Here is a 24801-nt window from a genome sequence, read left to right as displayed (position 1 = left end):
CCATGATAATTCGATTTTATGGTTTGTATTGGGCTGAAAATTAAAAATCCAATTTGGTTTGATTTGAATTAAAAGGTTATTTGGTTTGGATTCGGTTTCAAAAAATGAAAACCGAATTAGTTCAGTTTGGATTCGGTTTGGGCCTTAATCTAAAACCGAAAACTGAACTTTTACCCCTAATTTCCTTGATAATTCAACAATGTGATCTGCAACTATATATAAGAAATTTATTCAAATACAAGGTCAAAACAAGTATACTACAGAATTTGGTTTGTTTCAGATATATAGTTGCAACACTAATGTTTGGAGTTTTTATCCTCAATTAAGGATGTATTAATTAACCCATAGATAAATCAACGCTGTACAGAATTACAGATATAGTTTTCCCCCATCTGCATGATTCAGATTCAGAAGGGTGGTTCTCAATATTCCCCTGCTTTTCAGCTATCTATGCTGCTTCGGAAACTTCTACTTTCCAGCAACAACTGATACATTAGACAGTATTTAATTATTCATGACCATATCAATAACACCAGAATTATGCTATTACGATAAACCTCATCGATAAAAGGTGAAGAAATCATATAGTCATATCATAGACCATCTATATCAGCTTCTGTAACCAAGAGAAACAGAGATATATGCAACATAACAATGATTCAAGGCCATAGGTAACTGCTACAAAGACTGCAATCTAAACTCCTCCTAAATCAGAATGTTTAACTGCAAATTTACACATACGTACCAACGCTTTTGATTATTCATAGGTATTGATTGATCATCAGTCATCACAGCTCCAAAATCTCCCCATGATTCACAATCATGTTATATTCAACTTTGAGTTATTTAAGGAACTTCTGCAGCTGACTCTTGGACGAGTAAGTTAAGTTATCAGAAGACAAGAGATCAACAAACATTGAGAAAGTGTCTGCATCAGCTTCATATCCTTTGCTAACCATAATATTACAATAGTAAAATGCTTTCGTTAAGTCATTATTGAGAATAAATCCTTTGACGATCATATTATAAGTGACATCATCGGGGGAACAACCATCTTCCTCCATTTTTCTCAATACTACATCAGCTTCATCCATTAATCCTTTCTCGCAGAAGCCTTTAATCATAATATTGTATGTTTTAATATCAGGCTTCAAGTCCTTCAATACAAGATCAAAGAAGATATTTGCTGCATCTTTAAGCTTTCCAGCCTCACACAAGCTATCCATTAGGATATTGTAGGTGACAGTAGTAGGTTTAATGCCCTTGTCTTCCATATCTTCGAGTATTGCTACTGCCTCATCAAGCCGTGCACTTTTGCATAGGCCATCAACCAACGAACTATACGTGAAAACATCTGGAGCAACTCCCTGAGCTCGCATTTCTGTAAATATCTGGCGCGCACGTGTAAGTCTACTGCATTTACACAAGCCATCAATAAGAGTGTTATAGGTTACAACATCAGGTGTTATCCTTTTCTGACACAGTTCTTGGAAAATGTTCAGGGCCTTGTCTATGTTCTTAGCCTTGCAATATCCATTAATCATAGTATTAAAACTGAAAAGATCAGGCTCATAACCACTTTGTTCCATGAGACCAAGTAACTTTTGGGCATCTTCCATCTGGCCACGCAGACAATAACCATCGAGTAAAGAATTGTAAGTAATGATGTCGGGAGTTACACCTCTTTCAACCATAAGCCGTAGAATTGCCTGTGCTTCATCAACACTCCCGTCTTTACAGAACATGTCAACCAACATGTTGTAGGTCTTAACATTTGGTTGTATATTTTTTTGTATCATCTCATCCAATACAGCCTTAGCCTCTCCCGAGAGCCGGAATTGTAGAGGCCTCGAACCAATGAGTTATAAGTGACCACATTAGGTTGAATGCCCTGAGTTTTCATAGAAGAGAACAGGTCTAAGCCCTCTTTTAAGAGTCTGTCCTTACAAAGACTGTCAATAATAGTGCTACATATGACAAGGTTAGGCTTACAATGACCATCTGATTGCATTTTATCAAGCAATCTGAGAGCAGCAGAATTATCACCAATCTTACAAAGGCCTTTGAACACAGCACCAAAGGTAACAATGTCAGGTTGGAAACCTTTGATCCAATAATTGAGCAGCTTGAGGAAGCATATCACAGTGGATATAGCCATTGATTAAGGTGTTAAAGGTAAAATCATTTGGGGGATAACCAAGCTTAAGGCTTTTACCCATGAGAGAGAACCCGAAATCGACATGGCCTAGATGACAGTAAGCATTGGCAAGAATACCAATAGAATGCCTGTTGGGTCGAATATCCAAAAACTCAAGCTTTTTGGAAAGAGTAACAATGGTGGAATGAGGATGAAGACGCTTCAATTTATTCATGGCAGTAAAGAGCTGATTGAAAACGATAATAGAAGGGAGAGGACGCAAAGAGGTCAATTGATGGAAGAGGGAAATGGGGAGTTTCAAATCCGAAAACCCTAATTTGCAATGTTCTCTAACAGATTGAAGAAACAATTGAGGGTCATCAATGGCAGCGAGTCTACGGTTGGAGGAAAAATGGCGTAAAAGGAATAAAGACAAAAAAGAAGAATTACCAGAATGAAACATGGATGGAGGAGTAATGTTCTTCATTTCCCACGCTAATCACTTCTTCTCCACTTTTGTTGTGCTAAATTGCTGCTTCTAGATCCGTAAATTCGTCTATTGGAAGGTGTTTGACTGTTTGTGTTGCTCCTTCTCAAAATAAGAAAAAAGGCGTACTTGTGGGCCAACTGATCGTGTATTTACCAAATTTCTAAATCAATTGTTCATGTAGAACTATAATTTACTTTAGTGTACCAACGAGATATGCTCGCATGTCCGAATCTTCCACCTCCATTTGCATTTATATTAGAGCATCTCTAATGGTAAGCTAATTTCTAAATTAGCTTATCATGCCACATAATATTTCAAGCTATTTTCCTTTCTAGCTAGTTAGTACCCTAATGATTAGCTACTAGCTTGATATTTAATGTAGTCATATTTGTCAATTAATATTTAAATTTAATTTGATTTAAAATTATTTTATTGGACAAGTTTTTTCAAGCAAATTAGCTTATTGGCCAAGCTAATTTATTATTCCAACTCCAATGGTCAAGCTAGTGGCTTGAAATTTCTAAAAATTGCAAGCAAGTCCCTAGCTACAACCATTGGAGATGCTCTTAGCCTCCTATATTATTCGCACCCACGGCTCATTTACGTATTTCTTGTGTGTTGTCGGATTTACAACAGGTTCATGTCGTATTAAATTAAGACAGTGTGAGTTGGCCCATCCCAACTCCAATAAGCCTCTCACTTTATTTTTTGAAGGTAAAATGAAGTGCTCTACTGGGTCAAAACCCTACACAGGTCAACCGTTTGGGATAGTAGGTTAGACTCTTTGAGAGTGGGGGGGAATGATAAGGGGATTGGCCATTCGTTGTTCAGAAACGAAGAGACTAAGGGAGAAGGAAGTGATGAATCGGAGATAAACTGATAATTTGTCTTCTTCAGATGACACCCTACGGCACCAATATCCCGAAAACTGATGTTGGCACACCGCACACACCACTTGTATGTAGAGCATGGAAAACACCCTTTCACAAATGGATATGCCAAAAACAATTTTTTGATGTGCCAAAATCATTTGCTGAATATCACTTATTCATTCTCTCTTATAACAAACGAGCTGCAAATACTGATCAAAATCAACACTTCAACAAACAGCCAACAGACAACTTTACTAAAACAACCGCGCAACTGAACTGTGAACAAAGAACAGACTAACAGAAAGCGTTGAGTCACTGATGAGTCAATTAGATTAGATAAACAAGGGATTCACATTTTCTTAAGTTGTAACCTACACCTACTTAGTTAACAGTGATCCACCATAAAACTACTCAGTAGTCAGTGCACACTAATACCTAGCTCGATACACTAATAAGTTAATACAATTCTGTATGCATCATCTCCTTCAAGGGGATAGTCCAGCTAACATAGGTCGTGGTCCTGAAACTGCGTGGAGGAAGTTGTCGAAGGGACTTGCAGGAGGCAACCTCAGAGAACTAAACTGCTCGTGGGGTCCCACTTCTCCGTGTATACCATCCGCACGAGGCGATACCTATGTTAACAGAAGCAGAAACTGAGATTAAAAACTGATCAACTGTTTTGATTTCAAACAAATTGTCTGATACAGACCCATACAGTATCACCCATTATGGAAATTTTTGTGAAAAAAGACCTTTTATCTCACAGTTTTTGTTAACACCTTTTCAAACTTTTTTTGTGAGAAAACACCTTTAATGTTACTCCGTAATAGTTTCGAATAAACACGTCTTGAGAACGGATTCCGGCAAAAGAGTAGAGTTTTGGGCATTGCTCCAATTTTCTCCCTTCAACTATGTGTGTCGGTTCCTAGGGTATTTGTTAATAGTGTAACACACACATATATTTGTAGGAAAAAAAGTGAGTCAACGCCCGAAAACTTGACTTTTTTTGGCCGACATTTGATCTTAAGGTGCATTTATTCTAAACTATTAACATAAAAGGTGTTTTTTTCACAAAAACTGGAACATACTCCGTAAAAGGTATTTTCTCACAATTTTTCCACACATTAACCATTATGCTAGTGTGCGCAAAGCTACCTTAGGTCCCAAATCATTCAATGACTTCTGTGATTCTTTTTAGTTCTAACAATCTATCCGATGCCTCTTTAAAGACAACAGCACCCACACTCCCCATCAAATAAACTATTGCAAGTTCAGGGTTCTTTTCCTTTAAAAAAAAACAATATTGGCCGCACTCTTGAGAAGAATACAAAAAAAATGTGGTGAAATTCTTAAACATTCAACTATTTAAGAGGATATTTTGAGGTGCAATTAGGTAAGTTTAAACTCAACCAAATCTTTCTATCAAGCACTAAAGAAGAAGACTAGGATATAAAGCTCACCGGGTTAATTACAGTTGGTCCATCAGAGAAAGGAGCAAATACATCGCCAGTAGATTTTTCTTGGGCCAACCAATTGCAGAGCTTCTTCCTAGTTCCCGACTCAAGTGCTTCACATTGACCAGCCATGATACTGTAAGATAAGGGAGAGTTCGATACAGATGTCCCAACAACTTGTCCAGCCACTTCAAGTGCCTGAAAATAAGCGTAAAAATCATAGTGAACTGGCAATACCACTACAAAATAATCTTTTTATAGAGAGGAATTTCATCTCTACATAGTCCAAATCCGAATCAAAATGATGATTAGAGACGAATTTGAGACGGAAATAGGGCGTCTCTATAGAGGGCGGCCGTCTCAAATTTAAAAGCTATCAAAGTTATTATTTCAGTGATATTATGGCTTTTTAGCCATTCAAAAGAAGGGAAAAGAGGAGAAATACTTACTGATTCTAAAAGCTGTCCGATGCTCATGATATTAGAATCTGAACGGGAATGTGGCACTCTTTGGCCAGAAATATTCAAAACAGACAATGAACTTGTCACATCATCTTCAACAATTGAACTTACAGATAATTCCTGCAACATGATAACTTTTGTCACGTCCTAAGAATCTTGAAAACTAGTCAGGATGCAAAAGCAATTAAACTGATTTGAGGTGATTCAACATACACCGTCCAAAGAAGGGGAATCCTTCAAGTGGCGCATGATATGAGTGTGATCCAATTCTCTTAATTCTTTCGGAGTGAAGATGAAAGCCTCATCAGGAGTGAATATGGTAGACAGCTGATTAAGTAACTCTTCTTCCTCGATCTAAAAGAAAATAAGCAGATATTACCATTTCAAATATGCTAATGAAAGGTTACAACATGATGATATAATATCCAGCAGTCGAACATACCTTAATCATGCAACAAAGATATCTCACTATGATGTCCATCGTAATCTTCTCATGATCAAGATTCTTTTCTCGTAATTCAGATAGAAATGATATAGCTGCTTGATTATCTAATGCTGAACCATACTGTCCAATGTCCGCTTGAGGTTTGACATACACCAGAAGGTCCTCGTTGATGCCCAATAAGGGATCAACCTGCATGATTTGCCAACCGGTTAGAGTGTGGATCAAGAGTGCTACGGTTAGTCCCAAAAATCAAAATAAAGGTAATCATATACCAACAAACAAGCAAATTGCATGAAAACAATGCTTTAAATAAGCTGCCATTTAACTAGTGAAAAAACATCAGCTGGCAACTGGAGTTTGTAAAGGGGAAACAGCAAACTGAAGTGGAAGTAAAAATACATCAGGGTCTGTTGTCCTTAAAAAACAGGGTACTGATTTATTTTTTTAGCCAACAAGAATAGAATAAAAGCAAGACAAAATGAACAAAAAAGGATCAGGTAGCAAGGAAAGCTGAATTTAGGGCATCAACTTCACAAGAAAAGCCATCTCAACTCAAAATAGAGTTGTTACAAACCATAGGCGAAAAATTTAGGGCATCTCAAATTCTCAACTCAAAATAGAGTGCTCAAATCTAAGACTCACATCAGATGGAACTTGGGACCTTAGCAGATCATTCAGCTCAATCATCTGATACATTCTGGCAGCAAACATTAGCATCGCAGTTGATGTTATGAACATTGATCTCCGGCAAGCAAATGGCAACATCCCTAAAACTCCATAAGAATACTATTAACAATACTGGCTTCCGAAAATGTAAAAAAAATATTTATTTAAAGTTATATATCCATACCACAGTCGCCAAACAATGATACATTTCTTAGGGACAAGGGAAGCTGGAAAAAGCGCACAACAACACTGTGATTTGTATTCTGCATAGAAGAATTTGGTTAGTTTTTTGGTGAGCAAACATAAGATTATTTCTATACTTACCTAACTACATGCAAAAAACGATCAACAAGCTTTCATGAATCATTGACATTTTAGCAAAGTTACTTATCAGAAATACCAGTTAACATTTAACAGTGACATGTCCCCGCTCTATGCAAAGGAACATGATAATAAATGACAGCGAGACAAAGAAAAGGGAACAAAAGTTGTGCTATCAATAATGTTCTTGGATAAGTTTCACCTTAATGTGTGAAGATATGAGCATCAAGCAATAAGAATGGGCTATTGCTTCAAAATTTGATGGTAAATTATCTGAAAGGGTAGCCTGTATCCAATAGCCAGAAAGCAATTGCAACATCTGATCTTCACTCAACTTCATTATACATGTTTCCTGCAGTAATTCAGAGTTATTAGTAAAACCTTGTTATAAAGGTTCCTGCAGTAGTTGAAAAACAATAAACAATGCAAGATTAAACTTATCAGACAAGCCATGTGAACAAAAGCTTGAATAATAAATAACACCACTTTAGTACCTCAGGTATGCTGTTGGATCCAGCTGTCCGGTCAATAATAGAGCTTAATTTGTGGAAGTTAGGGGAGCTCCGTCGCCATCCCTGTTTACACTCATCCTCCGGGATTTCTTTACCCTTAAACTCATCTAAACCACCATCAACAGTCTTTTCTACAGTATAATCTTTTTCTTTTCGAAGCTTATCAAGTAAATCTGTGACAGAAGCTAATGCAGATCTCCTGTTAGACTGCCATCTCCTTGTTTCATAAGATCTCCAGGAGCTCGGAAACAAGAGAACAGAAAATATCTGATGAGCCACAACACGTGCTTCGGTATCTGTGTGCAGCATAGCTTTCAAAATTTGAATGAGAAGTGCTTCCGGGAAAGCCTGCAAATATTATTCAGTGTCACATGCCAGATAACATAAAATGATCAAAAGAGTTCCAGTATGAATACAAAGATTTTTCTTTTAATAAAGCTGATATAAGTAGTTTTCCTTCTTTAGAAAGGAATACAAAGATTTCAATATAAATGAAGCTTCCAAGAAAATCACATGAAAATATTGTTTTTACCAGCTGCAAATGGGAGTGGACTGCCACTGATACATGAGCAAGAATTAACACTGAGCCCATTGTTGCTCGGGCAACAACTCCAACCGGAGGCAACTTCTCCAGTGCTATTACCATCAAATAAAACAATGAATCTGCATCCTTAATCTGCAGGGAGGGATAAAAGTGGTTAGGGATGTATCAAATGGGAAAGTAAGTGGGTACAACTTGGTGATGGCCTGAAGGAAAGAGGATGATAACTCTATGCCTATGATATTGAACTTACGCCTTTTGCAATTTCAAGTAGGCAAGATTCAATTGAATTTTGCAGGTGGATATTCAAGTTAATCTCTTCCTCTCGAACAGGACTAGCAATTGACTGGAGACTCTTCCTCAAGTGTCGCAACAAGTCACCAACAAACCCAACATCAGAAAGAGTTGCAACAGACCTAATTTGCCGTGCCACATTTGCAGCAGCTTGGACCACGCAAGACTTGACTAGAGGGTCTTGTGCAACATTTTTATGGTCCATATGACGTATTATGCCATTCAAAATTACTTGCTGATTTTCTGATAGACATAAAAAGCGAGAATAAAGTACCAAGATATTTTAGCATTGAAAAACAAAAGCATATATAGCAAGTTTAGCTCCTAATCTAGAATGGACTGAAAATGACCAATAATATAATACAACTAACTGGAGGAGGATGTAAACCTGAACAAGTCCAAAGGAAAAAACCATCACATTACAGCAACCAAACAACAACAGTGCCATATCCTTCATCCCAAAACTCCAAAGGATGGGGTCAGGTGCATACCAAGACTTTATTTCCTACGTCCACCAAGAACCTTTTGTCCATTCACTTCTAACTAGTGGCTATTCCTACTTATCATTCTTAACTTCCTACATCAAAGTCATCTTTGGCCTCCCTTGGCTTCTTCTAAAATACCCACATCACCACAATGCATACTAATTATTCAAATACACTAGCATTTAAACAAAGAAAACAAATCGTAACTTGGGTGTAATTTATTTGTTTTTTTGTTTTTTTTGGACGCACGAGGAGTATTACTAGTACAGCATGACAGGAAAAATGTAAACATCAGCTAACCAAAATGTGAAGCAAGTGTACCTGGCACTTCCATGAAATAGCACATATCACAAAGAATTGTGACAGCCAAACCTTGCTGGGTAGACCAATGGCGCCCCACATCAAAATATGTAAACATTGGCTCTAGAACCTGACGCATAGTGGAGCTCTCTTTTGCAAGCTCGGCCAATCGTTGAAGACAAATTTGAGCCCACACTCTCGGATTCTCCATCTCCTCTCTAGGGAAAAAATTTCGGAATCAAAAGATGACCAAAAGATCACTTCGAGTCCAGGAGGTAATATGTTCAAGATAATAGACAACGTTGTAACATATTCATATTTACACAAGTATTACTTTGTTAATGAAGAAATGTGTTTCCTGTCCGGAGGAGGCCTGACAGCAGTACAGCAAGGACTTGCAACTCCAGCTACAGCACAACCTCCTCCTGCACATCTAACAACCTCATCCAACCAGTGATGACGTGGTTCTTCTGTTTCCTCAATTTGCACATCGCCCTCATAGTTGTCCAATATGATTTGCACAATCTGTGGTTGGAACCAATATAAAATGTGTAAAAAAGACTAAACACATGTGTACTAGAATATAGTCAACAAAACATTTAAGTAAAGCCAACTATTAGAAATGCCTTTTTATACATTGGTCTCTACAAATTTTGGTATCTCTCATTGTGCAGACAGTACCAAAACAAACCCATGTCAGTTGAAAAAAAAACTATACTCCCAAAATCTCAGTAACCTTATTGATCCCAAGACATACAACAACAAAAGATACCATCGTATTGATGTTTGAAAACTATGCAGATCGAGGTAATGGATTTGAGTTTACTGACCTCGTCTATATTGTCAAAAATGTGCGAGAACTCAGCCATGTACCACACCTGCAAGTATAATTATAAGTTAACTTACAACGCAATGGAAAGATGAAAAGCTAATCAGTTGTTCATATACCAATAAATCTATAATGCTGAATGAGTGAATCATTCTAAACAAAATACAGAGCTAGCTAAACCAAGTTTGCGGCGAAGATCATAATTGAGAAGTTACCATAGCTGAAAGGCACTGTAGGCATGAGGCTCTCAAGGAATGTTTCTGATGTTCTTCCCCCGTTTCCCGAGCTAACATGCAGACTTTGTTAACAAGAGTCGCGATATTGCGGGCATAAGTGCTATCATTCTGTGCATGTGTCAAATTCTTGTAAGGAACCAACGGAAAAAATAATTGTAGCACTAGTACAAATATGGAAACATACTACAGATTAAAACAGGTAGCGTAATTTAATTTTTTAATAACATAATACCTATCCTACAAGGTTTATCACATGTGCCATATATAAGTGTATTGCTAACCCAAGCTTAAGAACCTTGAAGGCCCATCCTCAAGTAAAAGAGTAAAACCAGCAGGATAATTTGTACTCCTTTCCGTAAATTTCAGAAACAGTATGAACAATATGTTGTGCTTCAAGTAAACATCTAATGGGCTTTATCGGTAAATAATTGGATACGTTTAGTGAACTGTGGTTGTGATATTTACATCCACAATATAGCAAGTAAATTTAAATTATAAATGAAACAAAGGCCCCAATTAGTGACAAGGTTTTATGAAGTGAGCAATTTAACAAAAATGGTGGACATAAATTGAAGCCAAAATCTAACAAACAAGATTATCACTAAAGCTCTACTTGAACAACTCCTCACAAAAGAGAGTGAACGGACATTCCTCTAAAATACAAAATTTTCTCTACAATTATGTAATATGGAAGTTCATGAAGCAAAAAAAGCAGATCTTCTACTTCACCTGACTATAGATAAATCGAGTTAATGTTTGGCATCCAGCTACTTGTACAGAAACTTCCTTAGAGAGATCCAAAACCTCGTCACTAAGAAGCAACAGACTGGCTGCAAAGTATGTCCTGAAAAGAACAAACAAAACCAGTTACACCTGGACCTCATTAAAAATAGTCAGAAACTATAACACCCAACGATATTTGTGCAAAGCAACAAAGGTATATTGCCTAGTTGACAAGTTACAATTGACAAACGCATTCAGATTTAACAACATCTACTATTCAGACTATGAATGCTACAATGGACAAATGGTAGCAGTATTTACGACAAGAGATCAGGTTTACTCCCAATAATTCGGTGGTATCAAGGAATTGGGGAAAGGAAGTCCTACAAAGAGAGACGTGGAGAAAAAATGACATGAAAGGATTTATGAAACCATAAACACCAGGATTCAGTTGGCCAAGTCCAAGTACTTGGGCAGTCAACGGATCTGATAAATGCGTCAGTTTCTCAACGAGGAGAATATAGAGGACCGAACTCTTGAGGATCTTAGCCCAGTTCTCACCAGGACATTGTTACAACAAAAAGTTATCAGGTGACACCCTTCATCAAGGATTAAGGGGAATGAACTTCTACAAATAAAAAACTAAAAATGCAAGAGTTAATTCACACCCTTCCACACAATTCAGCCAATACCAACATCCAAAAGAATTGACCAAAATCAGCAACAATACATTTCTTATAAACATGATTGGCAAGCGAACTTACATTTGTTTCCCGCACACGCAGAGCAACTTATTATAGGCTTCCATGACAAAGCCAACAGTCTTAAGGTGTCCATGCCGCAATTCCCTAAAGAATCTCTCTTCGAGTTGTTTTGTAATCTACAATGATTAGACCCAAACACAAATTCTATCAAGCCATAAAAAATATATCCAAGTGCCACAAACAATAATAAACAAACAACTCACAAACTATGATCATTACCTTAGGGATACGAAGAGGGTTCTTGGCAGCATACTCACACAACTTTACAAGTTTCCGTTCATTTGGCTGGCCGTCCTAAACATGAAGAAAGAACAGAAATATTACTTTTTCTGCCGAAGAACAAAGAAACAGCAAATTTACCATCTTCTATAGTTCTCCAAAGATGACACAAAGTTTATCAACCCCGGCACGGCGGCACTAGACTATCGTTAAAACATTGTTATCCCAAAAAAAAACATAGTGAACAACATCATTCGTGCTGTAATAAACACAAGTATTGAACCTGAATTATGCAAACTTAATGAACTTTCACAGTTCCCTTCCATACAGATCCTATAAACATTATCTTAAAAAACCATTTCATGATTTTTTTTGTCCTGATTATGGTTATCATCTAAAGTTGGCAGCAGCACTTTCCTCACACTATAACATATTATGATGGTATAGACAACCTTTTTATATAACCGACGAGCAAACAGTAAACAAACAACAGCCCTCAACCTTCTCTCGCGTAAAGAATCTATAAAACTCACTTGCATACAAAGGGAATATTTTCATAGAGTTATTGTAGTCCTGCATAAAAGGTTCTACCTAGGTAATACGGGGTACAACATTACAACAGATCAAAAGTTCATATAGGCATTCACTTTCTTAAGATTCGAATTCGAACAAACCAACAGGTCTATGAACATCTAAAGTAAAAAAATAAAAAATAAAAAAAGATAATTATTCCCCCAACACAGTTGCTAAAACCCCAACAAAATTGCAATTTAAATTACAAACTCACAGGAGATTTGGGGAAAATGTCAGCAATCAACTTTTTGTAGCGCTTAACAGGTTGCCTGGACCTGGACCTTAGTGCAGGACAACATACACACATTCTTCCACATGCTGGAAATAATTTCCGGGATATAATCCCCATGTCCTGCATTTTCCACAAATTTAAACCACATTATCACTAACTTACTCATGAACACAGAAAAATCCTCGAAAATTTAGTACTATAACAAAGAAAAAATTTACAAGCAGAAAAATCAGATGAACACAGTATAGAACCCCCAACAACAATTAAAGAAAAAAAATTGTCTAAGTACTGTTTTCGAGCTGAAATTCATAGACATTCCCCCAAGAACAACTGAGCTAAAAAACCCAGAAGAAGAAAAACCCCAAAAAAATTGCGAAAAATTACATAAAATAGCAGCGAGAACAGAGAGTAAGACCGAGAAACATGAGATAAAATCAAAACCCCAGATATTATTTCCTTTTTTTCCCCAAATTAAACGCAACCCCCAAATCCCAATTAAGAACACAATGCAAATCAAAATTAGAAAGATTTAGAGGGAAAAAAATAATAAGAAGAACAAATAAAACTTACCCAGCAAAGAGGCAGATCTGAGGGAGTGAGAGGAGAAGTCCTGCTAAAAGGGGAATTTTTTTTTTTTCCCTAAATTTTTGGGATAATTTATGTAAACAATTTGAAATTGGAAAGAAGAGCTATATGTAGAATGAAGAATCAAAAGGCTGACACACGAGAGGAGAGAGAAAGAGAGAGAAGGAGAAACAGGGATGAACAGGAGGGCGCGTGGTTTGAGGAAATTAAAGGAGGGAAGAAAATTGAGAAAAAGGTCACGTGATTGTCAGCTGTTTTACTCTATAGTGAGAATTTGCATTGAAATTGTTGCACTTTTTTGAGCATTTGTTTGGGAAGAATCAATTGGTACAATTTTTTTTGACAAAATTCATAATTGGGCAAAGTTGTTCTTCTTTCTTCAAAAAAAAAAAAATGTTTTGAGATTTGAAAGTGGGTAGGGAATGGAATTTTGTTGTCCCAACTTTTTGTTTTTTTGGTGAAATATTATTAAGATGATTTTAACATATTGTAAAAAAAACCCTTAATTTTAATCTTAGGTAAAAGTTTTGTTGGTTACTTTATATAAGAGGTAACTAAGGCAGTGTTCTCTTCACCTGAATTTGACTTATCTTATCTTATCTTATTGGTCCTGAACTTATCTTATTGGTCCTGAACTTATCTTATTTTATCTTATCTTATCTTATCTTATTGACCCTTATCTTATTTTATCTTATCTTATCTGAACTTATTGACCCTTATCTTATCTTAGGCCCTGTCCTATTCACCATATTTTCACTTATTTCAGGAAAAATAAATTCAGTTAAGTTTAGATAAGATAATTTCAGGAAAAATAAGGGTTTACCAAGTATAATTTATAACTAAAATAAGTTTTGATAAGTTCTAATAAGTTCAGATAAGTTCAGTTAAATTCAGATAAGTTCAGATAATATAAGTTCAGGAAAAATAAGTGAAAATCAGGTGAATAGAACGCAACCTTATTAACTCTTATCTTATCTTATCTTATCTTATCTTATTGACCCTTATCTTATCTTATCTTATCTTATTGACCCTTATCTTATCTTATCTTATTGACCCTTATCTTATCTTATCTTATTGGAAATAATTGCAGGGTTGGGTAGCCCAAAACCACGGTTCAGGCCACAAATCAAGCTTAACTCGAACCCGATTTTAAGTGATTGGGCATGGGTTTTGTACTATAACATCTGATCTGACCAAGTATTTTTTTATTAGATTATAATGGGAATACATGCAAGGGAGTAGGAACAAAAGGAGAAACTAGAACTTATGTTCTGTTTGTAGCCGGTAATAAACGACGGAAATGAAAATAAACCCAAGTGTTATTTGGAAAAAAAAATAACATCATAATGTCCATGGTAATTAATTTAGTCTCAAACCTGGTGTTTTTCTTCGTAAGTTTGCACTCCCCAAATGGTAATGGATGGTAATGAAAATTTATAAAGAAAAGAAAATAATTTTGAGTTAATTAGCATTATCATTGGAATGGATATTGATTTTCCTTACAAATTTACATACAAATTTATTCTCATTATCATGGCCGGATACCAAATGGTTCGTAATATCATACTCAATACATAGTACAAAGGGTATTCTTCTCGTCCGAAGCATTCAAAATTTAAAATCAGGTTGACGGTTGAGTAATGTGTTTTTATTTTTTAGAATGTTAGATGAAAGACTTTATTAAACTATCAGGTCATACTCGTTGAAAGCGAGGGGGGCAATAAAAAATTCTCAACTACAAAACCCTTTGAAAATGGATTCATATTGAGGTTACGAGGCCAAACCTTATTCATGTACTCTAATGCATGTAGACAAAAGATTACGTGGAGCATGTTTGTTAAAGTCATCAATTTTGAATCTTGACATGCAAAATTGCATGAGCATAGCACATGTTACTTCAGCCAATATAAACATGCCACATTGGAAATTCTAATATGTATCGTATAATTGTCGGCCCCATCACCATGTTAAGGTTTCCACACCATGGTGTTTTTTTTGTTGGATCTTGTTGAGCAAAATTCTTTTGTTTAGATTTCCTTAAAGATTCCACCTGGATTGTTTATTGGTCACTCTCTCTCTCGGATTTTTAATGTGTTAAAGATTCATAATTCTATGTTAAGCTTTGTTCAAAGGTTTTTTTTTTTTTTTGGGGGGTTTTTGACAGGATTATTTACAGTTCAAACTCGGTTTGTTTTGACAAAGAACATAAAACGAACGACACAATATAATAATGAATTATACCAAACCAGTAGTCATTATAGACGGACAAAAAACTGAAAAATATCGTGTAAACATTAAGCTGGTCGGAACCACAACACATCAATATTGTTGTAAGTCTAAACAATATCATCAGACACCTCAAAAGTGCCATTGTATTACTCAATGGCATCCTTTCACTCCAAATTTTGTAAACTAAAAATTAGTTTGTTAATATCGCAACGCAAAATATCATGGGTAAATTTTGAGTACCGTTGTAAGCATAAATTGTAAATTTTGAGTATCGGTGCTAGCACAAATTGTAAATTTTAAATACCCTTATAATTATAAAAGATATGTATGGACGTATAAAAAGTATCTGATGGTACTTCGAATCATTTAACTACTTAATAACTACTTAATGGTATTGATTTTAATTTACAACTATCAGTACCATAACGTCGACGTGTCCATGTTATTTTGCGTGTCAAGACTAAATCACCATCACTATCTCTGTGCAAAGACGATTTTACCCTCATACCCATAGTCGCGATATGTTGATACTCCAGTTTGACCATGAAAAACATTTTTCGTCAAACCAATCAGAACCCGTCATATAAAAAAACCGGCAAACAGTTATTACTTGATGGCATAGTTTGCTCCCACGAGAATCAATTCATACAATCATGGAAAAATAATGATTTACTCTTATGTACTTGCATAATTGTTTTGGCTACATTGTCTTGAAATGCAAGCAATTTCTTGAAAGGCCACATGAAAAGAGAGTACTTCAAAAAATACCCCACAAATAAATTTCCACAACCCACACCAAACCACTTTCACCTATAAAACCTAACCCCATCTCCACAAAATGTCAAAACATTTTGCGGTGATGGACTCTATCTTGTCATCCAAGTCATGGGGGGTTCAACTTTTTCACATTTGTAATGAATTTCGTCTATATGTCTAGTCGTACACAACAAGGAGAAAAGTTATCCACTATGAACTCTGATATGAGATTCATTCTTAAAACCAATCGACAATAGGAAGAGTAGTTCCAGCTTTCCAGACTTATAAGTTTATTATTATCTCTTTCCTTTTCCGACGTAGGACAATTCAACCTGCATGTGTATATCTACTTATAAGTAAAGATGGCTATGGGCCAGGCCGGACTTCGTGCCGAGCCCACGGGTGGTAGGCCTAAACAAGCTAGGCCCAATCTAGGCCCACGTTGTATCGTGCCGGGCCAAAAAGTTCAAAACAAGGCCCAGACCCAGCACGAGCCCACAAGCTTTCGTGTCGGGCCGGGACGGGTCGTCTTTACAAAATTTTGGGTGCTTGTCGTGCCGGGTCGAGTCGTGCCTTGTCATGCTTTTTCCAAAAAATTAAGGCACAGACCCGGCCCACGACCCACGACTTCGTGCCAGTGTGGGGCCGGTCTTTTTTCGTGCCGGCTCGGGTCGGGCTTCGGTCCGGGCCGGCCACACAGCCATCTTTACTTATAAGGTCTCAACTCTCAACTGTTTGATGATGCATAATAACTTGCTAATGCTAGTGAGGCAAGTACAAGTTTTGCCAATCAATGATTTCACCTTTCAAGGCCTTCATGAATACTCCATTGATGCATTGGTTGGCCTCTCTCAATCCACAAGTCCAATTAGGATAGAACACTTGTTACTTTTCATAGTTCATACTCGAACTTTGCCAAGTACACATTGAAACAAATCTAACAAACATTCACAAGATATCGATTCTCATAAACTTAACATCAATAAACAGTCAAAATTTAATCAAGCGAAGATATTGGTCCAGTTCAATCAGACTAGAAATATTCAGACCATAACCAAACTACGCTTAGACTACACCTAAATTAATTTAGATCATAACACCTCAATTCGATTGAAGAGAACAAAACCTTACATTACTTACTCACACTCTTGTTGATCAATTCCAATATCATTCATAATTTTTTGAGCATGTCTAAACATTACCTGTCTCAATACTCTCAAATTAAGAGGTTTTATGCAAGCAAATGACCCAAATATTAAAGAAAATCAAATTGGTGAGCAGATGTCCATATAGTACACCATTTATGTTAAGTAGAAAGGACAAGTTTACTAAAAGCAGGTATGTAACATTCGCTACCATAATCGCCAAAGAAACGAAGGCAATGGGAAGCAAAATAACTAACCAACTCTCACGCTAAACTGGAATCACGGATATAAATAGAAAGAAGACTCCTACTCGGCTTTAGTAGAATGTACAATGTGTACAAAGGTTATATTCAAAGAGTATGCAAAATACTGAGTCAATCTAAACATAAAGTCAGTTTACTCAGAACAAGGATTCCTGATGGATCAAAACTTCCAGAGAGGCAAATGTAGATCATTGTCGAGGGCAATACCTTGTATGGAGTTCGCTAAGTAAATCCACAAATTTAATCGGAATAGCCTTGCTGAGAAATACCTCATCCCATGTCCTGCGAAGTTCTGTAGAAAAGGTATTGCATTAGTCTAAATTTCATTGATTCCAAGTACAATCAGTGTCCTTCTGCATAATGATGGCTGTGGCCCAGCCCGGCCCGATGACCTACCCGGCACGGCACGAAAAAAAAGCACGGCCCAGCACGAGCATGAAACTGTGGACTGGGCCGCATTTTTTGAAAAAGCACGACACGGCAAGCACACTAAATTTAGTATATTTAGGCATAGGCACGAGGCCCGTGGGCCTGGGCGTTTTTTCGAACTTTCTACCCAGGCATGGCCCGATGCAGAGTGGTCTTGGCTTGGGCCGGGCCCGTTTAGACCCACGACAGCCCGACCTGACCCGGACCACAACCATCTTTACTTTCTGCATAACCGTGTAAAATTGCAAGTTGACACCAAGTTAATGAAGTGATCTTATCTTACTGCATGCAATCCTAATAGTTAAATAGAACAATATGCGGAGTAAATAGCTCGCTTGCATCTGATAGTTGCACATACCAGCCTTGTTATCGGGAGAGAGGCACAAGATGATCATGTCAAATCTTGGGATCTTGGTCAAATTCTCCAGATACTTGACAGCAAGCTCAGTCTCCTCACTATAACAAGTCAACAAATGCAGCAAAAGGATAAATGGGATGATTAGAGATAGGTAACCCCGATATATATATAAAAGTAATACAACAGTACATGATGCCTTTACTTACATAAAAAATGTTGCAATGCACTTGACAATATCAATGAGTAAGGGAGCGGTCAAGGCATTTTTAAAAATCTGCGGCAGTGTATCAGGTTGAGTGACCTACACATTCCAAAAAGAAAGAAAAAAACTTGAATATCATCAGGAAAATCGAGGAAGAAGGTCATGAAACGTAAACATCTGTTCGTGATAATGTATACTTAAAGTCTTAAACGCACAACTGAAGTATTATGTCTCAGAAACACAGTCTAAAGCCTTGGAGAAATATTAACAATATCAAACCTTCAATAAATGCGTTTGTAGAGAACGATCGCCACAAAACCCTCTCCAAGAAACCTCAAATTGATAAGCTGAATTTGGGGTGCTGATATTTTTAGCAGCTTCTGCCCTGGCTCGAGATGCAGCTCGAGAAGCAAGCTCTTGTACTGATAACCCAAGGTCTCTATTCTCACTTTTATCATTTTTCTGTTCAAATGACAAACACTAAGTTAAAAATGACTATGAACGGACCTCATAAAGCAAGAGTTTATAAGTTTTGGGGAACAATTCCATGTAAAATCATGAAGTTGAATTTCACATTTCTCACACAATTAGAACAGAATGAATATTTCAACCAAATAATACGTGAATGGCATAGCTGTATGAACTCAATGACGAGAACTTACCAAATGAGAACTGCCTGGTGCAATTTCATGCAAGCCATTTACTTTTTGTCTGTTTCTATCTCCATTTGTCTTGCTTTTGATCATTGTATCTCCAGAATCGACCGTTTTGTTCAACTGTTGATCATACAGCGAAATTAACTGTCACAAATCAAAAGATGATACACATGAAAGAAAAAGTGTCTAAAGAAACCACTCACATGCTGTTTTTATACTCCGTAAAATTCAATAAGAATTACGCAATATTTTGGACCATGAGATGGATTTATTAACTCTATTATAAACATTCAAACAAGCCAAAACCATTCCAACTATTAAATTGCATAAGAAGTCCATACCTGTATATTATCTGGAAGAACATCTATTCCCAATTTCTTACTTCTTTCAGGAGCAGATAGGGCACGCTTTTCACGCCCTTTTGCATCCACCTTGGTATCTACTTCTTTCACTACAGGTGCAGCTTTCGTCGCTGCTCCAGCAGCTTTTGCAAGAATTGCCTACAAATTTAACTGGAAGATTCAATAACACTATATTTCCATAACAATAAAGTAAATAAAACAAAAATGTACACCATATTTGCAGGATAGAAGTGGTACAGCTTTTTTTTTTAACAACTATATAAGTGGTACATTAACAGATGTTTAGGTTCTAGACCCAAGTGAAGCTACCATTCTAAAGCAAATACATAACAAGCTAGCAACCTTGACTTGCATGAATTCAGAACACTTTTTGTCTTTCCTTATTTTGCTTTGCCTTTGCTTCTTTAAATGGGATCTTGATATGTGGAGAAATGACTAAATTCAACAACTTACAAAAGATATAATTTAAGCTTGACAAGTACATGTTCTAAGTGTCTGTTAGCACCAAATCACTTCTAGAAGTGGAAAAAGCAATTATATCTTGTATCACAAGCAGGATCTCAGCTGCAGTACACCAATTTCTACGTTACTGTTGAAGAATGAAGTCCATCAGAGCAGCCATGCACATTACTCACCGTATAATGCCTCTCCTAAAGTTTTTATTCCTAGGTTTTTATCTGTTTTTACCTAAGCAATGAGCTAGCTGTAGCCATTGTATTTCTAGCCGTTTTCTTGTCTTTTCTATGACATCATTGGTGTATGACATCACCAGTGATTAGCTGTTAGAATAATGCTTGTATGGGTGTGAGTGATTGTAGGAAATAGTACAAGGTACTATATATACTCCTAGAGAAAAGCTATAAATACTCAATGATTTGGTGAATGAATTTGACTGTATTCCTCTCATTTTATGCATCACTTGCTTGCATTGCTGGCATTTTGCTCTTCAACTACATTGATAATGTTCAACATAGTAAACTGTGTCGAAGGCAATATGCACTCATAATCTTGACAGTTCTACAGCACCTTCTCGTCAAAAGGAACTGATCTCAATTCCGTACTCATTCTTCCTAGTTCGGTTTTTTTTTCAGTTGTCTACTCATGCTTCCATTTACAAGTTAAGCTCAGCGTATTAAACAGAACATCCAATGAAATATAGGAAACGAAAGGAATTCCATATATCATAGTTGAGAAAATAATGATAATATTTGGCTATCAGGATTGAAGCCACCTAACCTCCATCCAAACATAACATGAATGAAGAAAGTTCAAAACAAATAAACTCCTTCAAGATTGATAAGAGAAAATGATATCATATGTAACAGAAAGAGGGAAAAAAACCTTCTCAAGCAAGGACTTCACTTCGGCACGTTGTTTCTTGAGATCTTCATTTTGTGGCTCTAACCTCAATGCAAACTCAACATCTGCAAGCAATTTAATTGAGAATTTTCCCCCAACTTTATACTTAGAAAAATGGCACAATTTTCGTCAATGTAACATACCCTCTATCGAGTCTCTGAGCTTCCTGAGTTCCTTTCTGGCTGTAGCTCGGCGTGAATATGCTTTGATGTAGCGATCATCTAAGTTTAGGGCCTCCGTGCAATCATTCTCAGCTTCTTGAAATCTGAAAGACCAGGAGAAGTTTAAATTAGAATCAAGGACCAAAAGTACAATCTTCCACCACTAACATGTTGCAACTTCGATATAGTTGAACCCGAAAAAGAACATATAAATATAAAAGGTGCAAAAACAGGGAGTTCACAGTTGCTACAACTCTATCAATCCGAATGGCAATGTATCTGATGATTGAAATTTTGAAACTGTAGCTTACCTTTTTATTTTGAGATAGGCCATTGCCCTATTTGCATAAGCCACAGCTGTTGGCGAGAACGCAATGCTTCTAGAATAGCAGTCTATAGCTTCGTTGAACTTCTTTTGCTTAAAATATTCATTACCCTGAAAATTTGCATATAATGCTCCATTAATTCGATCAATTTCATAGGGGCTAGAGCCACAGGAGAAATTGGCAGAGCAATGAAAAAGATGAAAGTGGAGAGGAAGAAGATTAGAGGAAAGTATATTCTACCAGATCTTTCTCAGAGGCAGCATCCACAGTATTCTCGTTAGTCATCAAACTACTTGACATCTGGCTCAATGGATCGTAGTTTGTAGAAAGTCGATGCTGACTCGTACTACTACTCAAATAAGACGCATTACTTTTACCATCAGATCGTTTGTCCTCACTAACCACTTCAAGTTTCTGAAGGATTAATACAGTGAAACGACCAATTGCAACAAATTAGTATCTCATCACACTACTTAATAGTTTACACAAACATGAATATCAACTGGAAACAAAGAGAGACCGGACCCTTCGTGATCCTATCTGCCTCACTATCCCTTCGCCCATCCCCCACCCCAAAAAATGCACACCAACAATTGCAACAACACATGTTTCTAAAATAAACATCACCACACTACCACAGCTATATAAGGCAAACCAATGACAAAAAAATAACTAGGCAAAGCAACTTGGTAACAATAGTAGTAATTCTGATGTCAATGATCACTTTGAATGAAAACAGTCAACTAAAACCAAACTCATCATATTATAAACAAAATTGGTACATTTTCATGTCAATTGCATACACACCATTTATTGCGGAAGATGTAGAGTAAGAGCCACGAAGAAGAAAAATTACCAATTTACCCTTTTGAGGATTCTGATTCTCCAACTTCGTATCCTTGTCTTTTAGAGAATGTTCCCAGTCTTGCAAGTCACTTAGAAAACCTTGAAAATTCTGAAATGAATCAAAACATTGATCATCAAAAACCAGTGGCGATGCAAGATTTTAGGTATGATAGGGAACCCCACATTGATCAATAACCAAAACAAACACTCAACCCTAGATAATTAAGAACTCGTATACATTTTGAGTACAAGTTCGTTTAGAAAAGAAACTTAGCCCCTCACATTCTGTAATCCGTTTTTCTCAAACAAAACATCATTCACTCCAATCGTGGACTACGAATGACAAATAACCTAGCTAAATGCCTAAATCTCTCTACATTATCCAAGTTAAAACCCCAGCTGCAACAACATTATACAATTTTTATACCGTTGAAAACTTGAAACGACATTTGAAATAGATGGTTCTAACCACCGAATAGGACTCTAGGGGTAATCATCTGGTCCATGAGAAACATTTGGGTCTCAAACATCTCAGGCTTGATATTTCCCCAAGTTAAAGGTCATCATGATTCATGGAACATTTTGACTGATCAACCAAAACCAATGCAAAATACTCCGTAGTAAATACTACTGTTTGGAATAATAATCTAAAGCAATAAAATTACTACTATATCCATGTTGCGAATCCTTCAAAGTTAAAAGAGTCCCAAACCCCAACAATAACGGCTAAACCCCAAATCCTAGTTGTTGGTGGTTGGTGCGGTGGTGCCACGACGGCCGTCTGGCCAATTAGCGACTTAGCGGAGGGCGGTCCGGTAATCAAATGGAAATTCCATGCCCCCTTTTCTAGTACACGGTGTAATAAACTTCAGCATGACTACAAGATTAACAACTAACTGGGTAATTTCACATTTATGCAGTTTCATTCTTATGCAGTGATTTAGCTAATTTTCTGGTTTTATACAACAAGTAAAGCATACAACTAAAACAATCAAAAGGAAGAAGAAAATCAAATTGTTTTGAAAGAATTGACCAAAATAAAATCAATGCAAATTGGGGAAAGAGAAAATAGGAGTAAAAAGCTTACCAGATTTTGCTTAGACATTGCGATGTCAATGAGTACAGTTTCAGAGAGAGGTGGGATTCTGCTTCTGCTTTCGACGTTTCTGGAATGTTAGCGCATAAAACACCAAATGATACTCCGCCCGGTTTAATTTTTTTAACCCGTTTTATCCATAATAAAGGTTCGTTTTATTCACTTGATTTCCGGTCCTTATTTTTACGAACTTAACTTAAATTTATTATTTTCTGAAATAATTTTTTTTTAAGTGGAAATAAAGAGGAAATAACAGGCTCTTGAGTACAACCATCTAATTAGCACATGTGTTAATCAAGAACTTTGAGCATTAGAGCATTTATATCGATAATTATTTACGGAGTTCTATCGAAAAATATGAAATTTGACATTATAAAAGGAAAAAATTGATATAAATAATCTCAACTTTCACTTATCTTCTCAAAATATTCCCCAACTTTGAATTATTTTGTTATAATATCAACTTTCGGATATACCTCCTTAAAATAATCCAAACTATCAATTTGCCTATGTACAAATGACCCAAAATGGTTTAGTAATGACAAGAAAAAAAAAGATCGACTTCGGATTATTATGAGCATGTAACCCCAAAAGTTTGAGTTGTTGTAAAATAATTCAATGTTGTAATTATTTTTAGAAGATGAGTGAAAATTGGGATTATTCTTATCAAATTTTCCTTATAAAAATATAAATTGCAATTAAGTTTGTAAATAATCCAACAACCTGAGAAACGTGAAAAATAGAGAAGGTGCAACATTTACTTAGGTTGCTCTTTTTGTGCTTCGATACAAAGTTAGTTAGTGATGGCTTCATAGGTATATATATTTAAGCTAGAATGGTTAGGATCTCATTCTATCCCACCTTGTCTCACTCAAACACTAATCCAATTGTAATTTTCACCACGATCAAAGGAAAGGAGATGAATATGAATATGAACTATTTTCTCGGTTTCTTTTTAGTTGCAGCCGTTTGAGTTTTACGATTGTAAATGCATAACTTTATCAATTACTACATAACTTAATAAAATTTATCAATTATTACCTAATTTCTAAGGTAGAATGATAATAATGAAAAAACTTTCAAATTTGACATATTATTTCATGTCTAGCTTACATGTGGACGATATTTTTAAGTTTCATTTCGGACCATAATAAAATTAAAATGCGCAGTATCATAAATGTATAATTTGTTTTTATATGAAATAATTAAAAAAGTAAGTTTTTTTGTTTTTGTGAGATCGTCATACGCATAAGACCTCTGACGTTAACAATTAAAAAAATATATATGATGACTACATATAACTATTTAATTAACCCTTCCGTATAGTTATTGAACATAACTATTTGATCACATCATGTAATTATTGATTAAAATACATACGGATTATTGAATTTTTGGAAAACCTCAAGGCAATAGAGTCCTATGCTAGCTCGATCATGTACGTCAATGACGTAAAAAATGTAGTAAAATGACG

General features: G+C 36.2%; 3 protein-coding genes and 1 pseudogene across 4 annotated transcripts in view; 1 reads left to right on the top strand and 3 right to left on the bottom strand.

The window, feature by feature from the left end:
- LOC110796744 (sugar carrier protein C-like) overlaps positions 1-24801 on the top strand; it is a 29925-nt gene that overhangs the window by 3159 nt on the left and 1965 nt on the right. The window lies entirely within an intron of this gene.
- LOC110778998 (putative pentatricopeptide repeat-containing protein At1g12700, mitochondrial) lies at positions 639-2799 on the bottom strand (annotated as a pseudogene).
- On the bottom strand, positions 3795-13638 carry LOC110778996 (protein SEMI-ROLLED LEAF 2). 2 transcript variants are annotated; one of them, XM_021983528.2, is made up of 20 exons: positions 13125-13638; positions 12537-12674; positions 11750-11824; positions 11531-11646; positions 10773-10887; positions 10023-10151; positions 9809-9856; positions 9313-9503; positions 9000-9196; positions 8153-8436; positions 7891-8034; positions 7341-7706; positions 7049-7198; positions 6710-6788; positions 6502-6626; positions 5857-6048; positions 5628-5768; positions 5403-5534; positions 4960-5151; positions 3795-4131 (listed from the first exon to the last, which is right to left on the bottom strand). In XM_021983528.2, the coding sequence occupies exons 2-20, from the start codon at positions 12669-12671 to the stop codon at positions 3985-3987; spliced, it is 2958 nt and encodes a 985-aa protein (XP_021839220.1). In that variant the 5' UTR covers positions 12672-12674; positions 13125-13638; the 3' UTR covers positions 3795-3984. The 2 variants fall into 2 exon arrangements, with proteins under 2 accessions (XP_021839220.1, XP_056683518.1); XM_056827540.1 differs by lacking the exon at positions 13125-13638 and adding an exon at positions 12939-12957.
- On the bottom strand, positions 17558-23441 carry LOC110796726 (uncharacterized). The gene is made up of 12 exons (XM_022001812.2): positions 23319-23441; positions 22242-22340; positions 21626-21799; positions 21371-21495; positions 21042-21163; positions 20881-20963; positions 19519-19677; positions 19184-19297; positions 18801-18983; positions 18526-18620; positions 18320-18417; positions 17558-17824 (listed from the first exon to the last, which is right to left on the bottom strand). The coding sequence occupies exons 1-12, from the start codon at positions 23334-23336 to the stop codon at positions 17721-17723; spliced, it is 1374 nt and encodes a 457-aa protein (XP_021857504.1). The 5' UTR covers positions 23337-23441; the 3' UTR covers positions 17558-17720.

Source organism: Spinacia oleracea, chromosome 4 (genome assembly GCF_020520425.1).
Source record: "Spinacia oleracea cultivar Varoflay chromosome 4, BTI_SOV_V1, whole genome shotgun sequence".
Classification (NCBI taxonomy): Eukaryota; Viridiplantae; Streptophyta; class Magnoliopsida; order Caryophyllales; family Amaranthaceae; genus Spinacia; species Spinacia oleracea.
Note: the sequence above shows the minus strand (reverse complement) of the source record. Positions and strands in the feature narration are given on the sequence as shown.